General features: G+C 39.9%; 2 protein-coding genes across 2 annotated transcripts in view; one reads left to right on the forward strand and one right to left on the reverse strand.

The window, feature by feature from the left end:
• Positions 1–5112: 5112 nt before the first annotated feature.
• The window catches only part of aifm2 (AIF family member 2, ferroptosis suppressor), a 28959-nt gene continuing 11296 nt past the window's right edge, over positions 5113–22775 (reverse strand). The window contains 2 exon segments of the mRNA XM_088917195.1: positions 5113–5182; positions 18981–19155. The gene's annotated coding sequence lies outside the window, so the exon portion shown is untranslated.
• On the forward strand, positions 7859–21024 carry LOC148835147 (very long chain fatty acid elongase 6-like). The gene is made up of 4 exons (XM_088917194.1): positions 7859–8163; positions 13060–13191; positions 16172–16323; positions 16644–21024. The coding sequence occupies exons 1-4, from the start codon at positions 8069–8071 to the stop codon at positions 17072–17074; spliced, it is 810 nt and encodes a 269-aa protein (XP_088773320.1). The 5' UTR covers positions 7859–8068; the 3' UTR covers positions 17075–21024.

Genomic DNA, 22775 nt, shown 5'->3' on the forward strand with positions numbered 1-22775 from the left:
TGAATGATAAGTGTCGCATTTTAAATCATTTTCGTAGTTAGAAATTATGAAACGCCCTGTTAAAAGCAAGGGAGTTTTTATGCCCGTTGAAGTAAAACAAAATGCCTGACAAAGTATGGCTTGGACAGATTCCAAGTGCTTGTACAAATGTGCTAAAGAAATTATACTTTGAGTATACAGCTTGTCCAAAGTCATTCATTATTAATACTATTAGTAATATCTTCGGTAAAGGCTTTGATGCATAAATATTTCTGATAAGGTAGGTTGTGTACTTTTGTCCAGCTGAGCAATCTTGCTTTCATAAAATATATACGCGATTCAATATTATATTCCCTTTTAATCAAATTCTAAAAGTATGCCTGTTGACTCCGGTATCTCTTTAGTTAAAGACTTCGATGCTTAAAATGTTTAGAGAGAAATGGAATACTGGTGTGTATTTTTTCTTTAAAGTACCAAGACCAGCCATATACTGTATGTTTATGTTCCAAAATTAATATCGTTTATGGCCTTCACACGCGTTACAGTATGCTCCTATTCTTTTTATGCTCAGCTACTAAGATTTCCCTTCAGTGGTAAAATTCAATATCTACAACGGGCACAGCAAAGACGTTTACTGTAAGTCTTTCTACGACAGACCAACGGACCACGAGTGCCCCTGTCGGTCAACCAATCACGTACCTGCGGTACGTGACTGTAACGCGCACTTTGAATGGCTGCATCTGTAAATGGCTCTATCAACACAAAAATGTCCGCAGTTTTCTGCAACTTTTATTTTTTAACTGAGACAGCACAGCACTACTGTGTTTCTATCATATTAAACATTTTACTGTAGTTAAGCTTAACCTTTACATAAAAAATTTATTATTCTTATTTTTAACCATGCATCATTATTAGGGTTTATTTTATAACTATACTGTATAACTATGTTTTAAATTATTTTAGAACATTTTTGAGCTGTTTGACATATGGAGCTTTCTGGCTGGAAAGGAGGATAGTTAATGTTTAGATGTTATCACTATTTTCACAGTCTTATTACGATATGTCACTATTTTAAAAAATTAACCAATGGAACATATCCAGACAATCCCTTTACTTTCCCCATCTGTTGAGGGAAAGAGTCTCAGAGCAGGAAAACCTTATACAAGAAGGAGGTTGGATAATAGGTAAAAAGTTACCTATAAGGTATATACTGTAAAATAAATTGAGAAAGAAGAAACTAACAAAAAAGATGAATAATAAGAAATACAAAACATACAGTGGGATGGCTCAGTTCTCTGGGCAGCCTGCTTCCTTTTCATCCTGGCAACAGCCACAGCTACAGCCCTCCTCCTGGCATTTTTGGAGATCTTCACAGTGTCATAAATTAGCACTGTAGGGAAAAAAACACTAATGTCAGAGGGCATACAGATACTGAGTCAACATTCAGACTCTCACAGATTATCAAACTATACACTCATACTGTATCATAGTGACAGAACTCTAGCCCACCTGTCACCTCATAAGTACAAACCTGTTTCTTGACAGTTTTCATACTTTAGATTATGTTTTTAAAACTGATTATTTCAAAGTATGTAAAACTATATCAAATAGCACAAATTTTATAATTTTAGGCGCTACAAATGGTTCCAAAAAGTAATTCAATTCAATTTAATTCACCTTTATTATACCACGGGGGAAATTTGTTTTATAGGTAGAATCAAACACAATAATACAACAAAAACAAACACTAACAAAGTATTCAGTACAACAGTGTTTAGTGGAGCGGTGGCTCTGAGGCTAAGGATCCGCGCCTTTGGCTGGAAGATTGCCAGTACAAATCCCGTGGCTGGCAGAGGAATCCTACTCCGTTGGGCCCCTGAGCAAAGCCTTTAACCCCAGCTACTCCAGGGGTGCTGTACAATGGCTAACCCTGCGCTCTGACCCCAAGCTTCTCTCTCTGTCTGTGTGTCAAGCTGGGGTATGTGAAAAGATGAATTCCTAGTGCAAGAAATTGTATGTGGCCAATAAAGTGATCTTATCTAATAAGAATAATTCGCATTTTTTGGGAATGAGATAGCAGAGGGCCTAAAAAAATTGCTGATTCTATTTCCATTACACCTGGGGGCACAGAGGTACAGTATCTCCCAAATAGAAATAGTTTAAATTCACAATGAAGGGGTGTACTACACACTCCATAATGCTCTTAGTCTTAAGTACAAGACTATGTTCGTAGAGGGCATTTAGTTTGTTCTGTTTACCCCAGAGGTTTTGCTATTTACCTTTACTACAGTATCTTCCCTACTTATTATATCTCGCATTACTGGTGTTGTCAAACCAACAAGTTAAAACACTTTCAACAAATGATTTGTAGAAAGTATTAAAACAGATCTGTCTACCCTAAATTGTCAAAGAAAAAAGCCTCCTTTACGAAAACTGCAGGGAGTCAATAAGGTCTTGTATGTTCTTAGCAATGTTTTTCTTCACTATTCTTTCCAGTCCTTTCATTGGGAGAAATGCATGTTAACTTGGCCTGTAATTTTTGAGTAGGAAATAACACCAGATTTTTTAACTGAAGGGAGGATTTGTAAATTTAAGGACATCTAAAAAAGCAGACTGCTAATGTCCTAAATATTTTAAATAAATCTAATGTTTTGACAAGCCCTGTGGTATACTTAATTATAGTTATGCGCACATTTCCATTGTGTTATATAACAATGAAGTTAAGAACACTGCAGACTGAAGCATCACCATTACTGTGACACATTATTAGAGAGAGTTTTAAGTTTCAAAAGAAGGAAAACCAAGACATCTACTTCTAAAAGTGGTGTCCTTTAACAGAAATTTAATCTATAAACCTGCCTAGTGATTTCCACACATAGCGAAGTGTTACTGAAAGAAACAACTTCTAACATGCTTGGGTACACAATTAAACTTGGGTGGACACTAGATAAGTGACTTTTATGATAAAATGTGCACTCCACACAAGTGTCAGACTTAATAATAGAAGTGTGTAAACAAGCCTTTACACACAGTTCATATAATTCAATGTAAATATTTGTTAACATGACTTGTAAAAATGTTATTATTACTCATGTTAACTGTAGAAGGAGGAATCTTATGGAATATTATAGTTTCAGTCTACATGAGATTTTGTATTTACCTCCGTTTTTTAAATTAAACAAATGAAATAAAAACAAATTACAAGCAAACGTTGAGTAAGATCCCATTAAGACTTTCCTGTTTCATCACACCAGGAAATAACTTGTAAACATATCTGTAAATCTTATAAGATGTTATGCATTCATTAACTGCAAACATTTTTAAGTAAGGGAGTAATGTAATAAGTTACTTCCATAACTTCATATATATATAGTTGAGTTTTAAATACGAAGACATGAAAAGAGAGACATTGCAGTTTATTGTAAATAATTATTAGCCATCTAACATGCCATCCAAATCAGAAACATGACACCCTCACTGGCCATTTATCACTGGAAGTTCAAGGTAAGCTTGGATTGTTTCAGCTCCAATAGATTTTATTAAATTGCAAACACATGCTATTTGTGGAACTATGTTCACTTTTTTTCCAGAAAACACTCAATCCTGAATATCACATGCATTCAACAGAACAATAATCTTAATTTTACTTTCATTAATCAACCTATACCGTTTTTCCTAAAGAGTATAAACATGATTAGTTGGGACTATTGCCAGATTTAAACATTTGCCTCATAAGTGAACAACACCGATTAATGGAACAAGTAAAGGTTTATTCCATGCTGAAAAGAAAAGAAATGAAACACAATGTTTTGGCTGTGGAGCCTTCTTCAGGTGTGTCGAAGGCTTTGCAGCCTATGCATTCTAATGCAGCTACTGTACCAACCTGAACTATTTCAACCCCAATTAATGACCTCACATGTTCTAAAAATCATGTCAGTTTCTATTAACATTTTACATTTTGTGATAATCATAAAGCAGATGAGTATAAAAACAAAACACAGAAGGACAAAGTCAAAGATGGCAGAAAATAGACTTTTGCCACAGGGTTCAGGCGGTGGCAAAATGCCCTATCAAAGTGATATACCTAATATAATGAAGACGAAGAAGAAAAGTCCCAAAACCAGGTTGACTGTTCTGAAGGACTTTGAATAGGTAGGGTCTGCCATGATGTTCACCTTTGGCTTAAATTGGGCATTTCTCAGAACACGGGACAACCCTGCCACAGGGTTTTCATATCCTGCAAAAAAGTACAACATTAGAACTAAATCATATAAAAAATCATATTATTACGAAATCATACCCTGATCGTCTAGTTACTTCAAATTTAATACTGTAGGTGGGAGCTTTAAAATAGTGTATGGCTAGCTAGAAGGGATATATAGTTTTATATACAGTAGTAATGAAAAAGTGTAACAGGTATTTTTACTACGGATATATTATGATAAGATTATCTTGGAAGAGACATATCAGATTAAAAATAGCATTATCTTTTATTTTATTTAAATTATAATTATACACAAATTTAAAAAGTAAACTCACTATTCATTGTGTTTAATATCTAATATTAACATTAGATTATGCATTAGATTAAGATTATACAGAATTATGCAAAAAATAACTGTGAAATTGTTTACCAATTTAGTAACTTTACCAAGAGTACAAGGTAATATGATAAAATGTCCCCCATTTCCTCCCCAACATACACAACAATCTCATCTGTAGGCAGTGAAAAAGATCAGAATTTCTTTCTACATTCCATCTCCATCACATGCATACTGTACATCCTCACAGACTTGCAATGTCCTCACAATTATGCTTGCATATATAGCAGAACATATAGTATATTCCTTGGCTTTTAATTAAACTCTTATTTTAAAGGTATCTGTGTTATTTGTTGTATGATTACACTAACAAGTATGATAATTTGATGTATGCATTACAGAAATTAATGAGCTATTTTTAGCTATACCTGAGTTTTATGGTTTATGACTGCAGAAGTACTGCACATAAGAGAAAAGGGAAAGAAACCAGATGGCCTCTTTACCTTGCCACATAGCATGCTTGACTTGCTGCAGGAGAACAAGCATAGTTACAAGCTCCTGGTCCAGAGGGGGTATACTCCTGGTGTTACCCAAGAAGAATGTGAAGTTCTCCAGGACTGGATTTGGATCACCTTCAGTACTTACCTCATGTTCTGCATCGTCTAGGAAACCATCAAATGATGGCCAACAAATGAAAATAAACAATAACACTTTAATTAATTTTACATAGCATAATATTTCATACCAGATAAAAAATAAGCAGTCTACTGTATATCTCTTCTACTATTACATAGCCATTTTATTACAAGAAAGAGGACAAAACATAGTGAATGCAACAATTCTTTGGTTGACTTTTTAAACCACTTAAAATAATAGTAATTATAGCTTAAGAGAATGCACTTTCTTCACAACCCCTTGTGTTATTAGCTTTAAGACAGTTATAGTACTACTTTCAATGTACATCAATCTGTTTCTCTTCTCCTCCTTGGAGGACGCATGGTAAATGTTAAATGCAGAAATGCTCCTTTCACACAGAATTGTAAATCATTCCCTGGTATATGATTATAGTGCAAAACAGACCATGCCAAAGACAACTCCGTGTTACATAAAACTTTCACTTTCCACTTTCAATCAATGAAAATATCAGACCTAAGAAGAGCCAACATCCCTCAACTACGTGCTGGTACATATGCTTTTTTACAGTAATCCCAATAGCTTAGCTTGAATCTGTGATACAGATTCAATGCACTTATAAACTGGGTAAACATGATTTTGTAACCAAAAAAGACTCTTTTATATCGGTAAGGTAATTTTCACTAGTAATACTTATAATGTATTTATAAGGTCTGGATTTTGGTTTTGGTAGAGGGATACCAATCTGACATTTTTATAACACTCCATTACATTATTTCAGCACTAAATGCATGATGTACACTGATATTGTTTATTAGCAATTAAAAAGGTAAGGAGTTCGAGTGCTTGTAACCTATAAAGATCAAATATTACAATTAATTTTATTTTTTCGACCTGTATTTTGTATATGCGCATAAAAAGTTTGGGCATTAAATCTAACTTTCCGAGAAATTGCTAAATAACGAACTTAAAATCACACAAAAATCAATATCACGGTAGCCACGAAGCATTAAGACTCCCAATGTGAACTGTACTCAGATAATGGGAGGGTTTCACTTCGATTAACTTTTTATTTGTACCAATGTAAAGAAGTAGAATAAGAAGCGCGTACCGTACACCTCTCTCCTTGTGTTCAGCACCTAAATTATTTCGAACATTGTGTGGTGACGAACAATACACTTGACAAAAATCACCCTTTCAGGAGGAAGTTTTCACCCAGCGTAGGCTACAACACGGTTAAGAGGCGTAAAACACTACTTCAGGTGACTAATCTCGAAATATTAGTGTTTCGACACTGCAAATCGTTTATTAAATGTTATTAATGGAATGAACATAAATATATGAAAATAATTCCCCCTGTAGACGTTAAACGTAAGACAGGCCCGAAGCAGCTGGAATGTTGCTGTTCTCGAGGCAGAAATCACGTACTGTACCATCCCTTCTGTTGAGTCTTTGGGATTTTCAGCCCTTGACGATTTTGAGTTCTTCACATTGATTTTTTTTCCCCAATAAGCCTCCACCTAAACACCATACTGACTTCCCTAACCCCAAAACCAAGCAGGCCGACAGACTGAACCCTGATCTGGTGTATCTTTATATGTCACCTACCTGTGAATAACAGATTGCTAAACTGCCTCAATAATTTCAGGTGAAAGTCCTGCGCCCGGGCGCTGTCAGTATACTTTCCCTCATCTTTGTGTATCTCTTTGCTGAAGCCCGGGAGTACCGAACACATTAAAAAAGGTAACAGTGTTAAACTCATGTTACTGTTGAGAAAGGAGATAAAATGGATCATTTTACTTACTACAGCTCTAGATCATTATTAGATTATTTCTTTAGACACCTCTGATCTGGGCTCTACCACAGTTCCGTTTAGCTACTACAGTTCAAGAACTTTCCAGAAGCTTGGTCACCTTGGAAACCAACCGACCGGCAACCAACGCCTAAGGGGTGTGTCGCGGGAGCTGAAGCAGCTTTTTCCCTTGTAACGTTTCTCGTACGAGAAGGATGACAATACTCCACCGAGAGCAAATGACAGAGGACCGTCAGGTTTCTATTGAGAACTGTGATATTGCTATAGAAACCTTTCTTTATTTTCCTAGGGGTAACCTCTGAGAACAAATAACTTGCAACCTACGGAACTAAACTTTGCATATGGTTATTTTAACATGACCATGAGTACTTCAGAAATTAGAACATTTCATGCTCTATAAAGTTTAATCTATTTTTGTAGCTAATATTTATATATCAAATTCAGTGTACAGTAAAATAATATTTGACCCGGTAAAATTTATAACGTTGAATCACTGATAAGGACCACTTACTACAGGTTTAACTCAACAAAGTAATAAGTAAACTGTTTACTCCTTTTTCCTCAACGAACCTGACGGTAGGACGACGAAACGCTGTATTCTGCATTTTATATTTTTGAGAGAAAAGGCTGACTTCAGTGTTTTTTTCGCCTTCAAGGTACTTTGTGGCGACCTCCACCAGGCAGAGCCATGATGGCCTCAGCTTCACAGGGCGACAGAGAAACGACCCCCTTTCATCCGTCGTGTTGGTTTATTATGAGCTGCAACGGTAGATCCAAAATGGCGTCATTTTTTCAGCCGCTTAAAAATGTTCGACCCCTCCCGATGCTTCGCCACTCCCATCGTTGGGAGGAGGTGTCTGCGCTCCTGTCCTGCCCGGCGCCCCTATTGCTTAGTGCTTGCCGGCCGGGAAGAAAATCCGTTTGCAGGTGTCTCTGTTCGCACTAGAGCGCAACGGCTAATGCGCACAGATATTGATTTAAGTAAAGCAAGCAGTTTATTTGTATATTTGTATGTATACTGAATACGAGCATTTATTCATATCATAAAGACATAAAGTCACAGAAGGCCAGCTACACGTTATTGATAACCCTGTGGTTTAAAATGAATGAGACGGAGCATCCTCTTCCCCTCTCGGAATATGAATTCGAGCAGCGATTTGACGAGAGAGGTGCAATCGACTGGATGCAGGAAAACTGGTGAGTAACCATACTTTCTCAACATGCGGTATTTAAAACAGCATAGTCCGAAGAGCAGATGAATTCCTCCCGTGTCATCGTAAAGTGCGACGGCGTGTAATCCTTTTCTCCGAGCGATCGCATGTACATCTCGCTATTGTAATGATAGTGTTCTTATTTTTAAATGTACAGGCACGTAGAGGACAAAATTAATAAAATAAAACTAGGATGTCAGTTCCGTATATGCATTCGCAATCCGACAATGTGCGCCTTAACGCACCCAGAAAAAAGATGCATTTTTCTAAAATAAATGCTACAGATTATCATCTGTTCGAGTGTATGAATATCTCATGAGATGTTTTAAATAAATTAGTATGAACACTGTGTAGATAGATGTAACCTCCCACAAACTGACACTGCGACGAATAGTTAAAATTACTATGACTTTTATATTATCAACATATATGGACACTACACATTCTAAACATTACTACAAAAAACAGTGGGTCAACAGAGACATGTTAAGCCAGTGAGTAACATGCTGTGTATTATTTCAGTGTTACTGTGTCCATCTCAGCATGTCCTTGGCTCTTCTCCGCAAGCGGAGCCCGGCGGCGAGCAGATAGTTGAAGGTGGCGCGTGTGTGGGTGGTGTGCGAGCTCGCGGGCCGTGGCAGCGCAGCTCCTGCAGACACATTGGCTGCGTTCTGGCGCATGATGTACTTTCGGAGAATATAAGTGGGGTGGGATGAGAGTGCTCTAGTCTTAACCGGTTTACTTCTATTTGCAAAACATTAATACAGGCACTTAAGGCTGGACTGTCTGTACCGATACTTCATCGTTAATGAAGAGACATGCTCAATAGACAAAGCGGATATGAAACCGCTCGCTTCAGGTTACATAATTCAGCCTCGGGGGTAATGTTGCGTGTGTACTGTAATAATACTTTACACTTCTGGACACCGCACTCAAAGCACTTTACAGGTAATGGTGATTCCCCGTTACCATCAATGTGCAGCCCCACCTGGAATATGTACTGTTACTGCAGCCAGAGTACACCAGTCCACTCACAACACAGGACGAGAACAGAGTGACAGAGATTATTGGGAGGCCATCATTAGTAAAAACCAATGGGAAAATTGGTCAGGATGCCAGGGTAACTGACCACAGACATGTCAGGCCCTTTTTACATCTCGTCTGAAGGATGGCGCCTTTTACAGTATAGTGTCCCCATCGCTTTACTGGGGTATGCAGTATTAGGTAGGTATTAGGGCCCACAAAGACTGCAGGGTGAGTGCTCCCTACTGACCCCACTATAACACCTCTTCCAGCTGCAACCTTAGCTTTCCCAGGAGGTCTCCCATCCAGGTACAGGCCAGGCTCCTATCCTGCTTAGCTACAGTGGGCTGCCAGTTGTGAGTTGCAGGGTGATATGGTTGCTGGCTGATAGTACACCCCCTATCATGTGTATGTGTCAAAACCATACAGGTGGAGCAGTGAGGAAGAACAGATCATCCTATGAAGTCCCTGTTGAGTAGGGTGTCATTTATCAGCTAAAGGAATTTTGTACACTTAACCTTGGAAGACCCAGTGCTTGCAAAGGGATTATTGTAACACCAGAACAATAAACAGTATAAATAAAAATATGTATTGCCAGATGTTGAAAGTTGCTAATGCGAGGCATGAGGGTGCATTGCCGTGATGTTTTAGGTTTAATTCAACTGCCTTGCGTTGTCTGACCTCTTGGTGTGCTGCCATGTGTGACCAACACAGACCGCATGGTGATATGGTCAGCAATAAGCTACCAGGACCTCCAAATGGGAATAACCCAAGACTTCACCTCTTGACATATTGCTTGGGTGTACTTTATCTATCTTGATTGCTTTGTGACTCTTATTTATTTGTATCACAACTGAGGTCACCTGCTGATTTAATTGATTTATTTTATTTAATGCAATTTGCTTTACACTGACTTTGTATCAATCAGGTACATTGCCTGGTAGTATAAGCTGTTCCCCTAAGGTACCACTGTGCCTGAGCCTGTATCTGCTCTTCAGTGTGGAGGTACAATTGTAATGTCTTCAGTTGCTTGGTAGCAAACAAGAAAGCTTTACAGGAAGACTGACCTAAGTTCTGGCACAGGTGTGTATTTACAGTGAAGGAGCAGATTGACCTCAGTTCTGACACAGGTGTGTATTTACAGTGAAGGAGCAGATTGACCTCAGTTCTGAAACAGGTGTGTATTTACAGTGAAGAAGCAGATTGACCTCATTTCTGACACAGGTGTATATTTACAGAGAAATTGCAGAGTGGCCTCGGTTCTGATATGGTTGTGTATTTACAGAGAAGGTGCAGATTGATCTAAGTTCTAAACACAGGTATATTGACGCTGAAGGTGCAGACTGGACTTCTGACACAGGTGTGTATTTCTAATAAAGGAGCAGCATGACTTCAGTTCTGACACAGGTGTATTTACAGGGAAGGTGCAGACTCAATTTTCAGTTCTGACACAGGTGTGTATTTACAGTGAAGGTGCATAGTGGCCTCAGTTCTGATACGGGTGTGTATTTACAGTGAAGGTGCAGACTGGACTCACTTCAGACACAGCTGTATTTACAGTGAAGGAGCAGATTGACCTCAGTTCTGAAACAGGTGTATTTACAGTGAAGGTGCAGACTGGACTCAGTTCTGACAGGTGTATTTACAATGAAGGTGCAGAGTGGCCTCAGTTCTGACACAGGTGTGTATTTACAGTGAAGGAGCAGACTGGACTTAGTTCTGAAACAGGTGTGTATTTACAGTGAAGGAGCAGACTGGACTCAGTTCTGACACAGGTGTGTATTTACAGTGAAGGAGCAGACTGGACTTAGTTCTGAAAAAGGTGTGTATTTACAGTGAAGGTGCAGACTGGACTCACTTCAGACACAGGTATACTGTATTTACAGTGAAGGTGCAGACTGGACTCACTTCAGACACAGGTGTATTTACAGTGAAGGTGCAGACTGGACTCAGTTATGATGCAGGTGTGTACTTACAGTGAACGAGCAGACTGGACTCAGTTCTGAAACAGGTGTATTTACAGTGAAGGTGCAGACTGGACTCAGTTCTGACACAGGTGTATTTACAATGAAGATGCAGAGTGGCCTCAGTTCGGACACAGGTGTGTATTTACAGTGAAGGAGCAGACTGGACTTAGTTCTGAAACAGGTGTGTATTTACAGTAAAGGTGTGGACTGGCCTCAGTTCTGATACAGGTGCGTATTTACAGTGAAGGTGCAGAAGTGCCTCAGTTCTGACACAGATACTTACGGTGAAGAAGTGCTATGTGGGTGTATTGGGAAACATGTACTGATACACCTGGAAGGCTGTATTTTTCATATAGGAAAACAAGGATTAGATTTGTCAAGAAGACTTCCATGCCAGGTTAGGCACAACCTTGAAAAAAGGCAGAGAAGTGACGTGATGTTCAGAACATTACGGTAAACAGGAGTGAGGAATGCTTTCCCTGTGTTTTATATGCTGCAGTCACATCTTCCCTGAGGTGTAAATGTCTGTCAAAAATATTTAGGAAAGAAACTTTTATTGTAGCCCTTGTCATTTTAAAAAAAATCTTTGATTGTATTACAGCATAGAGCTGTGACTATTGACTGTGACTGTGACTAGCATAGAGCAGACTATTACTGTAAAAGGAGCTATCATGCAAATCATATGATGAAACTGATAATTCAAAGACTCTGAATGTTTTCTTATCATTTTGTCACTGTTGTCAGTATTGTAAATGTTGAAGCAGCAGCGAGACAAGCAAAAAAGGAAGACAGATGCTTTGTTAGTATAATATACAGTACTGCTACTCTGTGGCTTCAGCTCTGTGATGAATGCCTCAGAGCTGCATCAGCAACTATGCAGATTACAGATTTCATCTGAAAAAGCACCTGTTGCACTCTTCCTCCTCTTGCCCTTACTGTCCTGCCTTCCGCCCCTGACCTACAGTATGTGATGGCTTGAATTCTTGATGATGGCATGTCAGGCCCTGCTGGCTGACCAAGACACTCCAATGTGTTTGGTTGATTCTACTCTTTCACTGATGCTGCTGTGTCTTATTTAGAGACTGCCAAATAAAGCTGTTTGAATTAAGCATTAATTAATTAAGATTAAGCAGTCGAGGACAGCAGAAGATGGATTTCTTTTTTTATGTCTTATAAACTACATAAGGGAGTCTAGAGGCAAGAGGAGGCTATTGGTTCCATGTAGCATTTTTGTAGTTAGTAGCTAGGCTAATTGTTGTAAGGCTCTCGCCTAGATGTTTAATGAAAGAAGCCTTTAACAGTGAGATTGGTCACTGTGAGAGAACTGTTGAGGTCTCTGCTCACTGACCACTGACCACTGTGAGAGGGCTGTTAAGAACTGTGTTCACTGGTCACTGTGAGAGGACCATTAAGGACTCTCTTCACAAACTACTGTGAGATTGTTCACTGTGAGAGGCCTGTTAAGGACTCTTCTCACCGGTCACTGTAAGACTGATCATTGTGAGAGGGCTGTTAAGGACTCTGTTCAGTAGTCTAGCTGCTCCTCAGGGATGTCAGAGGCCAGGGCTGTAACAGGGTGCCAGCACTCACCTTTTTATTTTATGTGCCAAATAACAATTAGATAATAATAGTAATAGTAAGGCTATTTTGTTGAGTGAATAAAATTTAATATTATTTTAAAGAGATTTTAAAGTTGATTAAGTGAGGAGCTTGTTTGATCGTGCAGTAGCTGTACATGATCTTCTGGCCTGGGTGGGAGTGTTTTTGCAGGGAAGCATGAGAGATATGTGTCCTATAGTTCAGACTGTTCCCAAGGCACAGGGGACAGCAGGAGGAGCCAGGTCCAGGGCAGTGCTCGTTGCTGACAGCTGTGGCATGTTGTCTGCCCACAGGAGCAAGGCCTTCATGTTCTGTGGTTTGTACGCGGCACTCATCTTCGGGGGACAGCAATTCATGAGGCAGAGGCCGAAGCTGGAGCTGCGCAAGCCGCTGGTGGTGTGGTCCTTCAGCCTGGCCGTCTTCAGGTAGGAGCCTGTCAGGGAGGTCAGGCAGCGAGAAGGATCTGTACATAGAGTCGCTCATTACCTTGAATCAGCTTTCCATCCAATTTAAAATAGGGGTTCCTTATTTTTAGCCTTAATTCTATAAAACAAATCCTTGATTTGGAATATTTTCACACTTTTTTCTCCTCTCAAAAGTTTGGAATGTTGTTGCTTATGAAATGCAATAGTTAAAAGGCTACTCTAAGAGCTAAAGACAGTCAGTCAATTCAAATTAATTCTTTTATTAAAGAATTTTATTATTTAATTTATATTTGTTCTTTTATTAAGCCAATTAATTTCTCTATGGTGTGACTGAGAGCTCAGTACAAATGAAAAAACTCTGCAGTCCAGAAGAAAGGAGATTTGAGAGGAGATTTGATTCAAGTCTATAAGATCCTAAGGGGTATAGATATGGTCAACCAAGAGGACAGAGTATAGTGAAATAAGGACTAAGAGAGTAATAACTCCTTTCTGCTCTCTCAGACTCTTGTCAAATGAATGAGTTTCTGTCATTTCTTCCCATGGTGCGAGGAGTCACCAGAAGTGCCTACAGTTGTCCTTCGGTTTTTAATCACCTCTGTCATGGTTATTCTAGCTTTTTAAAAAAACAAAGGAGTGGGTTTTCCATACATGTGTACAAGAAGCACATTCTTCCCTCTGTTATTGTATTCAGGGATTCGGTGATTCTCAATGCTGGTGAAAAAAAGACCTAATATTTTGCCTGTTGGCCAATTCAGGTCCTGCCCAGTTATTACATTTTCTAGTTCTAAAGTATATCTGTGTAGGAGTACAAAAGTGATGGTTTGCTTTATTTCTTACAGTGACTAAGTATTTTTTACCATGTGGTTATATTGAACTTGTTATAAACATTATTAAAAGATGCAATAAAGAGCTTTCATAGGAGTTGATTTACAATCAAGTGTTGTAGTGTTATCTCTTCTTCAGTGCACTTCCTATCCAATACTTATGCACTAACATAAAATTAAAGCATTCATTTAATTCTCACTGTAGTCTGGCAGGGGGCATGTACAGTAGCTGTGTTTGTTTCCCTGTTTGAGAAAAAGAAAAAATTGTGTTGCAAGCCCAGGTATGGTTCCTTCTCTAACTGGGAGTGCCATCCCTGAACAGGAGATTGCCATGGAGACAAAAAGGCCAACACCAGCCTGGCTTTTAACAACAACCAAGCAATTGTTTCTGTGTTAGTAAGGGATAAAGAGGGTTTTTTGTTTATCTTGCTTCTTAATTAATTGCTGGGGGCCTTGTGAAATGATAGCAGTTTACCAGTGAACACCATAATGAAAACAACATTATCAGGAAGTCAGGAAGTGTAATGCATGAAGAAACAAGTACAATGCGACCCAAGTTAGTGAATTTAAACCTCATAAAATGATGTTCACTGCCTACTGAACACAAGAAACCGTTTGTAACGGTCTGTTGCCCTGTCCTGTATCAGCATGCACCTTGTTCCTGGTAAGGGTCGAAACACCAATAGCGTAAAGGGACTGTTCTGTTTAAATATGCCAATCTGGTCAGCACAGTCAGCATGGTCATCATGTCTAACCTGGTCAGCGTGTCTGTGGAGGCTGGGGGTAAACCGGCGCAACAGGAAAAAACCTGCAACCCTGGTTAAAACATGCAGACTCCACAGAGATCAAGCTTTTGTCAGATTAAATCCAGAGCCCAAGATGAACATGCATCTGTGCCACCCCACACACTTAATGTATGGGTGCAACATACGTACAGCAAGGAGATGCATAAAGATGATCAAGGAAATGGCAGATGCTCGAAATTCTGCAAGTGTATCACTTAAAGAAAAAATGCATCTTCTATTTTGTAAAATGCTTTTATTCTTTAAATGCTATAGTTATCAGTCAGTCAAAGTTTCCAGTCAAATTTGATTAAAAAAATGTCTTTTTATTTAGTTGTAGATAGTTATTCATCTTAGAAAAATTGCATAGTTGATTTTGTTACTTTTATAGGATGAAGCAGAACTCAGTACTTTTAAAGTAGTTATTTGTTTTGAAAGCATGTTTTGAAGCAAGGAGCTGGGCAAGGAGAGCAAGATGAGCTGTATGCAGAATGTCTAGTGTTCCTGAACCAGGAGTGTCATTTCAAGAATAGGGATTATTCTGACAGCTTAGTGGCTTTGAGGCACTGTTCTCAGGGCTTTATTGTTCCAGGTTGCTACCAGGGCTTTTTGAAAGCTTTGTTTTGGTGTATTAATTTGATGCTTGTATCCAAGGTGACTTCACAATAGAAGTGCATCAGGTGTAACGGCCCATTATAATTTCAGTTACAACTGTAAAAATGTTGCTCATTGGCCAAACTATTAAAAAAATCTGGTCAAACACAAAGGTTCTTGGTGGCCAGCAGTGCTTGGTTGCCTTAAGCAAGAGACTGACTGCCATAACCTCCCCTGGCCAAAGCAATTCCCAGGTCAATAGCTATTTAGCGTCCTCTAGGAAACTTACTGGCCACCTAATGAAATTAATTTCTACATTAAACCTCAAGGTAGGATACAATATGGCCAACTGCTTTAAACAATATGGACAATCTTAAGAAAAATATTTTAAAATAATTTAATTAGATATAAACAGAAACCCCTTATAAATCAGCCAAATATTTGACATTTTAGACTTTTCCTCTGTGTTTTCATAATGAAGTACAGGAACTGCTCCTCTCAGTCTCACCAGACTGTCTGCAGGATGTGATGTGATATATTTCTCCTACATTTTTTAATTATGCAGAGCAAAATCTTCAATTACTCAAGGTCTCAAACTTATTTCATAAGTTATACTGGAACACAAACCAATGAATGAGACCCTTGAGTTACAGGTAATGTTGTTTTTATTTTGGTTTGTGAACCAGTTTTTCTTTATTATATTTTTATTTTTTCTTTATTTCTTTATATTTTGATCATGGAGGCCAGTGCTGACTGACCGCCTATCTACTCTCTCCACAGCATCATTGGGGCAGTGAGGACAGGGCTGTACATGGTGTATGTCCTCAGCACCAGCGGCTTCAAGCAGTCTGTCTGTGACCAGAGCTTCTACAGTGGACCTGTCAGCAAGTTCTGGGCATACGCCTTTGTACTGAGCAAGGCTCCTGAGCTGGGTAAGAGAGAAGAGGAGGAATGTAGGCAAGTTGAGCATTAATCACATCAATACTAGGTCAAGGAGAAGGCTGGGTTTGGGCAACGTCTGTTCTTCAATGGGGAAACACTGCCAACTCTGTGGAAATGCCTCAGACAGCCAGTTTTACCCTTTGGATGATGTGGTTCCATTTCCTACTCCTCCCGCTGAATGCATGCTTATGCAGTAAGAATTTGAAAGAACAGTAAAAGAACGGCAGGAAGAAGCGGCACCACTCAACAGTAAGTGAGCATTGGTGTGCCAGATGTTGCCTGATGTGTCTGGCATCTTGTCCCCCTGCAGGTGACACTGTGTTCATCGTGTTGCGCAAGCAGCGGCTCATCTTCCTGCACTGGTACCACCACATGACCGTACTGCTGTACTCCTGGTACTCCTACAAGGACCGCGTGGCCGGCGGGGGCTGGTTCATGACCATGAACTACATGGTCCACGCCCTGATGTACAGCTACTACGCAGTGCGGGCAGCTGGAGTGCGAGTCCCACGTCCCTTAGCCATGCTCATCACCGCCACACAAATTATGCAGATGGTGATGGGGCTGGCGGTGAGCGGGCTGGTGTACCTGTGGATGCAGGATGGCCTCTGCCCCTCCTATGTGGACAATATCATGTGGTCCTCCCTCATGTACCTTAGCTACCTGCTACTGTTCTCGTCCTTCTTCTATAACACTTACCTCAAGGGCAACAGTAGCCGCAAAACCTCCAAGGCTGAATAGACCTTGAAGATAAAGGATTCCCAAGTGCTGGCCTTATATGTGGGTGTGCACCAGACGATTACATTGCAGTACACTGTCCTTTTCTCTTTGCTGGTTCCCAGGTCTTTCTGTCTCGCCAGGAGGCTCAATTCAGATTGTGCCACCTGGCTACTAATGTGTCGGCACCCCTGCCCTGCCACCTAGGAGATTATTACGGATCATGGAGCACAAGAGAGAGACCTGGGAGCCAGCAAAGGCATCTGCACACTTCACAATGACCATAAGGAGTGCCCTGGTGGGTAACTGGTCCGCAGGGGGAGGGAAGAAAGTTTTGCTTGTTACTGCATATATCTGTGCTTCCTGGCCACTTCATTAGTCTCCCTTGCTCTTGCTCTTGTGCCTCTGCTGTGGCTGTCAGTTTGAAATGAGCACTTCAGAGCATCTCCAGTTATCTTGAAAGCCCAGAAGAGCAATGACTTTCGGAAGGTGCTCAAATTCTTTCACTGTACAGTATTAGTCAACTGCTATCCAATTCTGGCAGTCTGACACAGGATCATAGGCACTTGTGAGAAGAGGTCACATTCCTGCTTCTCCTATCAGCAGAAAGACAAGTATCTATGCAGTTCTCTCAGCCTCATAGTTAGCATTAAATGTTGTCTCTCTATTGGTCTGAGAGGCAGTCTCATAAATGGACTAGTTGGTGGAGCAGAGATGTGTCGAAGGAGAGGTCTATCTCACTATTTCAAAATATACATTTCTATATTGATCAATCCATAAATATTGCTCTTTAGACCTCAGAAGTGCTTAATACCATGATGGTCTGACATGAAAGGCATAGTTTATTTAGAAGCTACCAAGTGACCTTTTGTCATAATGATTTTGTCAGACTTGACCCCAGCGTGCCTGTGAACAGAAAGTGCTTAGTTAAATTCCATTTAATTCTGGAAACTGTCCTGCCTGCTGTACAATCCGCTGCACCATGTCCAAGAGCTGCTGGTGCATCAAAGTCACTATTTTTAGCAGATGGAAGAGGAAGTTATCCTGTTACTAATTACTACAAACTAATTATTAGGGGTTATTCCTCTTACTAATGAATTGGCCACAGGGGGCTGTAGTTACATCAGTTGTTCTACCCATAACTGTTCTTATCAGTTTTGCTGAATATGAATATTTCAAACCAACCACTTATACTGCAAAACATGAAGTTATATCAGAAAATGGCATACTTTGAAATGTTTAAGTGAGAAGGAATGAAACAGTTTGTAGTTTAACTTAACCATCATGAAGACTTACACATCTGATGAAAGCTTGTCCCTCAGGGATATTTCATACTATGACTGAATTCCCTTCTACATATCAGAAAAGTAATTCTTAACCTGTTTTGGAAATGGGTCTGCACTGATCTTTGGTTATTTCAATACAAATGACAAATGAAAGCACATTAATTAAACAGATACTATCCACCTTGCAGTGGATTGAGAGAAGAACATGTATGGCTGATATCAAAGATTTGAAAAAATCAATGTTCCTAAAGATCATTGACATAAACATCTTATCTACTTTACTTTATAAATATTCTTTCTGAAGATGAGTTCTAAGGAAGAGAGGCTATTACACTTAATCAGCCAATGTGAAGCACTTCAGTATTAAGACAGGTTAGGCTTGGCTGTGTTGTCATAGCTAAGAGGAGTAGGCTGGCATGGCAGGAATGACAATTACAGACCTGCAAGACAACGTTTTTTCTGTTAATGTGCTCCGGAGAGGTATGGAAATGTGCCTCTGTGCTGCAGATGACATGCCAGTAGAGATTCTCTGGAATGTCTGTCATTCCTGTACCACAGCACAAATCCAGAATAACCTGAACCCAGCAGCCCAGCTCCTCATGGTTTGCAAACCCTTTCCTCATTCTTGCAATATCTTACGTTACCTTCAGGGGACTAACTTGTAGCTTGAAGTGCTGATGAGGCCGGATATGTTGTCCCTGAGTCGGGTCCCTCCTGTTCTCTTCTGGTTCGGGTTGAGTGGTGAGTGATGGAAACAGGCCTGCTTTCTAGGGATTGTTGCTCTTCTGGGTGATCTCCTGCTGGGATACCAGCCTCGACCTGTGAAGAGACATGTTTTTCAAATAATCTGGTTAAAGGGGACATAGAAAGCCCTCTTGCTTGATGTGATATTGTATGTTATAAATCAGGAGAATGTATTTTTTTATTTATTGGCAGATTTGGAGGTGGTATTAGGTACAAATAGTACCATACTCTGATTTTTTTACACCAACATAATGCAGATTGTCTGAAGTTATATATAAATATATAAATATATTTATTTTTGCTCTCGGGAGATTACAAAATGTGTTTTTTTACAACTACAGAGGGCTGCTTTTTGAGGCATTGCTGTATGTCGTAGACTAGCTTATCAGTGAATTGGTAAATGTTTTGTCCTGACCTCTTTTTCTAGTGTCGGTACCCAGTATGCTTAGGGCCGAAGATTGTAAGCAGACCTTCAGGAAGTGGAGTTTATTCCTTCAGCACAGAGGACATGTAAAGGCTGCAACCGAGGTTTCCTTTAGGATTGACTACCTCGCTCTAAAGCAAATAAGCAATCTTCTTATTGCAATAACATTTGATAAATTGGACTTTTTAATTAGTATTTAACACCAAGTTAGATATTAACTTTCCCTTAAGAAAAAGTTCTTCCTCACTCCAAACACTTTGGTTCTGGATTGTCCTCCATCTCTTTAATGTTTTATTAAATACTTAAAATAATAATTTAAATTGTTTTATCAATACATACACAATATGTGTATGTATTGTGAAGAGATGTATTTTTTTCTGGACAAAAAAATAAATTGCTTATTTAATTAGAAATGGGAAATTAAAGCATAATCTTAAAGACACATCATTCATACAAACACACATACTGTGCACGAGCAGTTAAGTGTGTTATTTAACTGCTCTTGGGAAAATGTTGGAAGACCAGTTTGATGTTACAGTTATTCCAGTGTTTACAGAAAGACTGAAATGACTTCTGGCTAATGATTGCCCTTCTGAAACAGTTGTCAAGCTTTTGAGAGTCCTGCTGAGTGAAAATATCAGTGTCCAGTTTGTATGTTTTATTACATTTTGGTGTGGTCTATTTCTTGGTACGTACCGTGCTAAATAAAAAGCAGCTTTAAACACGGAACAATGAACGATAGGGAGATGAGCAATACATTGTTAAGAGAAGCTTGTGGGAATTAAAATTATAATTTTAGCATCTGGAAACATCTTTTCTATCGTGACTTGAAGTGGAACTTGTATCAGTTGGTGTTGATAGGCATATTCTTTTGATAAATGGCAGCAGCAGAATTATTAAAATATTCAAAGCTTAAACTCTGCTAAGGGAATGTATTCTGCATGTGGTCTCTTTCCAGCACAAGAACTACAGGGTCTGTTGAATTCAAAGCCACATATTGTACTCATACAGATTCAAGGTCTTGTCTATAATGGGAACAACAAAAAACTACAGCTAGAGAAGTCACTAAATAATCTTGCACTGTATTTTTACATCTGCAAAGCAAACTGGTCCTGAAAACAATGTGAGCACTTTATAAAACATATAATCTAATTGCAAAAATGCTGTTAGCTCTTATATTGTGTCTTTGTGATAGGCTTGACCACTGAGCACATGAAGTTGTAGTTTGTATTTATTGCACACAATACAGTAAATAATGTACAGGGAAACAAAGCAATGCAGTAGTGAATGTGATTCCCTTCCACAACATGCTGAGTGTTTTTCTCCAGTTCACCAGGTGAGTGTTACCACTATTGCTGTCTTGTTCTTATGTGTGTTGTCATGTAGCATCAATGACACTTGCTTCCACAGTGAACCTGGGGGTCTTGTGCAGGTGTCACATATATATTCCAGTTTAAAATAAACCTTTAAAAAAGGGATTTTCTGTTTAATGAAAATGCATAAAATAAAAATAAATTTTATTATGTTGTCCCAATCTTTATTTAATACAGGTGAAGGCTGTACTGCATGTCTTGATTGTCATTTTCTGAAGACTGTTTTGAAAGGCTAGTGCCCATGGCATGCTGATAGTAATGCAACTTTTTTGAAAGCCACACCCAATACATATTACTGTGCAACAAATGTTTGCATTACCCTAGAAGAGGAAACTCAGCAGACAGATGTGTACAGCTGCAGAGTACAGAGCATTCACAAAAGCACCTACAGCCATTCTTAGCAAGCCACAGCCCAACAGCATAACACTGCCCTGGTCTTTCTGTAAAACAGATATATTTAGATGCAATAGGGTGATTTTGCATGCCAAGACAGGACCTTGGTTTGACATCCCCATCTGAAGGGTTTAGGCGTGGCAAGGAGTGTGTCTGATGTGATTGAGTGGCTGCTGTACAGTATGTTTGCACTTTTATAGGATAATCAGTTACCAGTTGGACCAGTACTGTGTATGTGACTTAAACAGCAAAGAATGCCAACCTCTTATATGTAGCCATTCTGAGGTCTGTTGTTTGAAGGAAGTGCAGTAATTTGGGGATTCTCTTAAATAAAAATAAATTATTTACACTTGGTGGCACAATGCAGGGAGTGTCTTGTGTGGGGAGCAGAGCTCCGGATTAAGGGAGACGCGTTGCCGTGGAAACCACACCTGACGTGAATAAGTGAATAAACGGCAGGTGTAGAAGTGGTTTAAAGGAGGTTCCTAGCCGGCTGCAGTGGTGAGAGAACAAATGTGGAGGTTCTGCTGTGAGAGAGCTGGGCTGAAGCATGACCGTAGCATGATAGTAGCGGGTGTGAGACGCTACTAGTCGGGGCGATAATTAGACGATTAACCGCTGTAGTAACCCCGTGAGGGGGGTGGAGAAGGACGACAACTGCGGAGGAGATTGTGAGAGAAATAGCCTGCGAGGAAAAGAGTGAAAACGTCAGTCTGTGAGGAGACTGACACAAGAAACAGCTTTATGAGATCGTCTAAAGATTTAAAGGGACAGCATCCTGCTAGGGTGTGAGAGCAGGGGTCTTGTCTGCTTATGAGTGAGTTGTGATTTGATCAGTGAGTTAGTGTGTGTGAACCAGAGTGGGTTGTGTGGTAGAGGGACCCTCACCCTGGCAATACATTGGTATCGAGGAAGCAAGTGGGGTCTATCTAGCTGCTGGGCACAGTGAGGTGCGCTGGCAGCTGCATGGTGTAATGTAGTGGTGGCTGGGCACAGTGAGGTGCGCTGGCAGCTGCATGGTGTAATGCAGTGGTGGCTGGGCACAGTGAGGTGCGCTGGCAGCTGCATGGTGTAATGCAGTGGTGGCTGGGCACAGTGAGGTGTGCGGGCAGCTGTGTAGATGTAACACAGTGGTGGTTGGGCACAATGTGAGGTGCGCTGGCAGCTGTGAGTTCATTACCTAAGGGCGTGAGAGTGAGGCGCCAGAGAGGTTGTGAGTGTGTGTTAGAGATGGACAGTGTGTTGGGTCTTGGCATGGTGTGTAGTGCTGAAGATACTCGGTTATGTAAATAGTGTGTATTTGTGTAACCCAACCTGGTGGCGTTACTAGGAGGATGTTAGGGCTGGAGGCAGACCTGGGAGTCTGAGGCACTGGTTGAGTGTGAAACAGTGACCTAATGGAGTAGGAGCAGGAGGTTCCTAAAAAGGAACCTAAAGGGGCGTGACAGGGGAGATTGTGAGCCTGTCCACGCCCAATCCGGTGTCGACTACCCCCATGGCACTAC

Source organism: Atractosteus spatula, chromosome 5, assembly GCF_055471065.1.
Source record: "Atractosteus spatula isolate fAtrSpa1 chromosome 5, fAtrSpa1.hap1, whole genome shotgun sequence".
Taxonomy (NCBI): Eukaryota; Metazoa; Chordata; class Actinopteri; order Semionotiformes; family Lepisosteidae; genus Atractosteus; species Atractosteus spatula.

What these genes read in the sequence shown, in the direction of transcription:
- LOC148835147 (XM_088917194.1), top strand. Translation starts at nt 8,069, where the DNA reads ATGAATGAGACGGAGCATCCTCTTCCCCTCTCGGAATATGAATTCGAG. An exon ending in GACTGGATGCAGGAAAACTG is followed by an intron (nt 8,164 to 13,059) that starts GTGAGTAACCAT and finishes GTCTGCCCACAG; the next exon opens with GAGCAAGGCCTTCATGTTCT. An exon ending in TTCAGCCTGGCCGTCTTCAG is followed by an intron (nt 13,192 to 16,171) that starts GTAGGAGCCTGT and finishes CTCTCTCCACAG; the next exon opens with CATCATTGGGGCAGTGAGGA.